Source organism: Cyprinodon variegatus, unplaced genomic scaffold (genome assembly GCF_000732505.1).
Source record: "Cyprinodon variegatus isolate N-32 unplaced genomic scaffold, C_variegatus-1.0 Scaffold571, whole genome shotgun sequence".
NCBI classification, from domain to species: Eukaryota; Metazoa; Chordata; class Actinopteri; order Cyprinodontiformes; family Cyprinodontidae; genus Cyprinodon; species Cyprinodon variegatus.
This window is the reverse complement of record NW_015151024.1, coordinates 414708-419375: the sequence shown is the minus strand read 5'-3', so window position 1 is coordinate 419375 and position 4668 is coordinate 414708. Positions and strand designations below refer to the sequence as shown.

The following is a 4668-nucleotide window of genomic DNA, read 5'->3' as shown; positions in this document are numbered from 1 at the left end:
AAACAGGCTGCAAACACTGAATGATGCATTAAAGCACACATACAAACAAATCCAACAGAAAAATACTACCAAATAACATTAGTGCAGAAATGCTGCAAAGCAAGCATATATATATATTTTTTAAAGCTACTAACTTTCTCCACAAAACAGAAGTGCACCAGATCGCTAAGGGGAGTCGACCACCTAGTCAGATGGGACTGCAGAATGTTTGCCTATGTATTGCCTATGTATTGCCTATGCTGCTGTTCTATATTAAAGTAAAAGAGACATTCAGAAAAACACATTAAGCAAAGCCTCCCTCTTTTTCCTTCTCTCTAACTTTCTACTTAACATCAAATTATTACCTTTCTGAGGACCTGGTCCCATATAACTAAGTGATAAACTCCTTGTAGTGGTCTGTCACACTTTAATTTTGTGGAGCAATTTTGCAGATTTCTTTGTTGATGTAAATGCATTACCTTTCTCCAGACAAAAAATTGGAAAATATACAACAAAGCGGTCAATGTTGAAAAAGCAGCCTCAGATCCAGTTTATATGGCTCGTCTTTTTCAGTTCATAATTTTGGGTGAGTTACTATTTAATTTCAGTATGAATCTAAGTGTTCTGTGAAGACCTCATAGAACAAAAGTGAAAAAAAAAAAACATCTTGAAAGCCAAGGAAAACAGCAGATAATGGGTCAGGGATAAAGTGGGGGAAATGTTTAACCCAGTTTTATGTTATAATATCCCACTCTTTGAACAGATAACTCAGCCTTTACCCTCCTCAAATGAAATCAACACAAATGTTAAATACGCAAACAACCATTTACTTAAAACAAGAAGAGGCCTATTGTATATTTGGGGGCACTGCAGAGAGCCCCAGCTTAGTGTGAACAATATGTTGACAGGTCAGTTATTAGTTATGTATTCAAAAATATCTGGTCTTTCATTTAAGACTGGCAAGAAGAAAGCCATGGTAGTTAAATGAAAACACTATAAGTCTGATTTAAAGCTATTTTTTAAATGTGCAAACAATCTTGTATCACCACTGTTTTCTGCTCTTATTGTCATATGTCAGGGCTGACTTAGACCATCCACTTGAGCCTCAGGCAGCAGGGACTGTATAGTTCCACTGCTAAGAACATGCTTTGGACATTCCAGTTTCTCCTCTGAAGGACCTAGACTGTGGAACGCTCTCCCCACTGACCTGAAACCACAGACTGATTTTAACATCTGTGAAGCTGTTGCAGAGAGCTCCTTCAGTGACAGACTGCTGCACCCTAAATGCAAAAGAGAGCGTTATCACAGATCCTTCCTCCCAGCAGCTGGAAGACTTTATAACCATCACTGTTCCAAACAACCTTAATAAGATGCTGCATTCATGCTGATTTTGCACAGTTTCTATCTTAGTCATTTAAATAACATGCTGCTGTCATTTTTTCTGCTATTTTTAAATATCCATTACTGTAAAAATGTCCTTAGCTGTATATTGGTTATTTATTCTCCCAGTGTACAGTTTTATATTGTAAAAACACTTTACAATGCATTATTTATTTATTTTTTTCCTTTTTACTAGTATGTTATTCTTATACATTTTTCTAATGTCCATATTTGTGGACATTTTTTCTATAATCTTGCTGCTGTAAACACCAGAATTTCTCCATTGGAGGACAATCAAGGGATTTTCTATTGTTTTATTCTCTATTCTATTCTAAGACAGAATATTAAAACAGGGGCTGAAGTCATGACAAAGATGTTTACATAACAATGTTTATACAGTACATGAATTAGCCTCAAGTTTAATGTATGTACTTACTGTATGGACCATCAGTCTATTGAAAGCAATCAATCAATCACTGTACGTGTTCTTTTGCATTTTAAACTGTCTGCTGTTGTATGCAGTTTATCTACACTGTATTATTCAATATCTAAAATATTTTTTAAAGCCTCCTGTGGAGTGATGTTGAAAATTAGCACATGTGCTGACACACTCAAACATTGCATCTGGTTTGTCCAATGTATATACTGTATGATGTTCATATTAAATAAACAAATGAATGAATTAATAACAAGCCAAGCTTGTGGCAATGCACATGTGTAAAAAGGGTCCATAATTAGATCAAACTATCATGCCTACAAGCATAAAGAAACATAATGTTAGGAGGCTTTTTCACAGCAGGGACAGAGTAGCATGGGGCTGATGGGAAGATGTTTGAAGCTGAACACCGGTGACTGCAGAATATCTAAAAATGCTCAGCAGAACCCTCAACTTACATTTAGAGCTGCAGTGGTTCAGATCAACATATAGCCTATATATATGTTTTGTGGCAAATCAGAGCTGAACTCTTATTTACAATCTGTAGCAGAAAAGATTACTTCCCCAAATGCTCTTCTCCAGATTTTTAAAAACCTTTTTTCCAAAGAAACAGAAGGAATTCTGTGTTGATTTTCAAAAGCACCCGGAAAATGTGCATTGCGTCAAAATGTTTAATACAAAGAATTAAGTAAGATGAATAAAAAAAGCACATCCTATTTTTATGTACATTTTCCATTTCAAAATTCCTTTTACTTGTTTTGCCTTATTCTATTAGATTACTTGCCTGTTTAAAAAAGTGTTTAAGAGGTAAATTAATCTCAATAAGATATAGTCAATTGTGTTAATTAATTATTCTGTTAGTTCGTTTGAAGTTTATTATTTTGTATAAATTAGTTTATTAGCTCACATATGGGCTATATTTTTCTGCAACGTTAGATGAGATGCAGAAGAACGGGCTCCACTCATCCGGTTTTAACTTCGCCTTTAGGAACACCTGTCGTCCCGGCTTCCGTTGCGTGTCCAATATGGAAGAACTGGTGGTGGAGGTCCGTGGCTCCAACGGAGCTTATTACAAGGTAAATACCAGTTTATCAGTCTGTTTGGGAAGCTTGTGTTACTTTATCATGTACTATGTGTTCTACTGAAATGATGAAGAACCACGGCTGGTTGTTTCGATTGGCTCTGGCTCCATCCAACTGATGTTCATCGGGCTGAAGGCGTAGAGCTAGCCAAAATTAGCAAGCTAAGCTAACAATGCTAACAGGTCTGAATAGTTTTTGACGACGTTTGGTCAACACTAGAGAAAGAAGCACAGTTTAATTCTGCAGGGACTTGCATTCTAAACGAATAAAAGTGTTTTTCCCCAGCTTTCTAATACTCTGGGTGTTTCCTTCTTTAGCTAAAGCTAGCTCACTTGCTAGTTAGCAAACTGTTGACGTCTGATGATGATAAGTAAACATGGTAACCATGTAAGATTCAGTTCAATATATTTCTGCGTTAATCACAGTTTTAGAACACGAATGGGTATTTTATTCCAGTGATTTTTAGAGGTGGCGTTTAGTAAGCACGCTGCCTGTTTCCGAACAGCCTCTGCCACTTTCTGTCGCCGTCTATTATTTGATACTTGATCATGCCCAAGCTATCTTTACTATGTGCATGTGTGAGCCAGCTGTTCCCTGTCACTCCTGACCAGCTGGCATGCCAGCAGAGGGTCGCTGATACCGCACACTTAGAAGCTATTTCTAGACCACCAACCCAAAGTAATACTCTCATCTTTTTTTGCACGGCTTTCCTTCTTTCCTCATTTCTTTCACCACCATGTCTGATTGATATGTCAGTAATTATTCATTCTTCCCTCAGTGCTTTTTGACCGTTACCCTAATTAACCGTTTTACAAAGGAGCTTTCAGACTAATACATTGAATGTTCACATCAAAATGAGCTGATGGAATTTTTTGAGTTGGACTTTTATTATAGAGAGTCTTAAAACTTATAAACGTTGGTCTAATATGACTCTAGAAACTTGTGAGATGGGTTTAAACTTTTCTTTGTTTTTTGCTGAACACCCCTGATATTTCAATCTTTGAAGGAGTCATGCCACTGGAATGATTGAATATTAGGGGTTTAGAATCTCACAGAAAATGTTAAACTTAAAAAACCATCCTCATTTATGCTTCAGTCTCCAGTGCTCACCTTGATGAATTGAACCATAAAAAAGAGGTCTTGATTTGACTGGTATTAGCAGAAATTGGGAGGATCTTTGCAATTTGTCATTTTGTGTCTGTTTCATCCAAAACTACTTCCTAAATTTTCTTTCTTTTTTTTTTTTTTTTTCAATAGTTGCATCTCTAAAGTGCAATAAAACAAATAATTGGTGTGAAATTTAATATTTAAGTTGCTATCAATCAGTCTCTTTAAATTAGTTTGAAATTGATAAATTTTGTTGACTACTTTACAATCAATAGCTAACACAAAAAATACCTAATAGGATTATTAGTTTTTTTGTAGATTTGTACAAAATGACACTTAAACCATTCCACATGCGATGTTAAGTGCATATTGGCAGAAAAAGTTTTTCCATGATAAACGGAAACGTTTTTATATTTTGTGCAGTTTTGTCTTAACTTCTGCTCTGAGTTGGTTGTTTCTTCAGCAAGTAGAATGTTTAGGTCTGTGCACTCCAGTTAACAGTTCAATTTAAATACCAACATAGTTGACCATTATTACAACTATCAATTAATCATAATTTGAAAAAGTATTTCAACTAAGGCTGAAACAATTAATCAGATTAATTATGATTAATCGATTAATGAAATAATCGTCAATTAATTTAGTAATTGATTATTTGTTAATAAGAATATAGAGACTCTAAAA

General features: G+C 35.3%; 1 protein-coding gene across 10 annotated transcripts in view; it reads left to right on the top strand.

Moving 5' to 3' along the window:
* Window positions 1–2765: 2765 nt before the first annotated feature.
* The window catches only part of fxr1 (fragile X mental retardation, autosomal homolog 1), a 14702-nt gene continuing 12799 nt past the window's right edge, over window positions 2766–4668 (top strand). For all 10 annotated transcript variants that reach the window (XM_015392041.1, XM_015392044.1, XM_015392040.1 and 7 more), the window contains exon 1: window positions 2766–2871. In XM_015392041.1, the coding sequence (XP_015247527.1) occupies window positions 2821–2871 (51 nt within the window). In that variant the 5' untranslated portion in view covers window positions 2766–2820. The remainder of the gene's footprint in view (window positions 2872–4668) is intronic.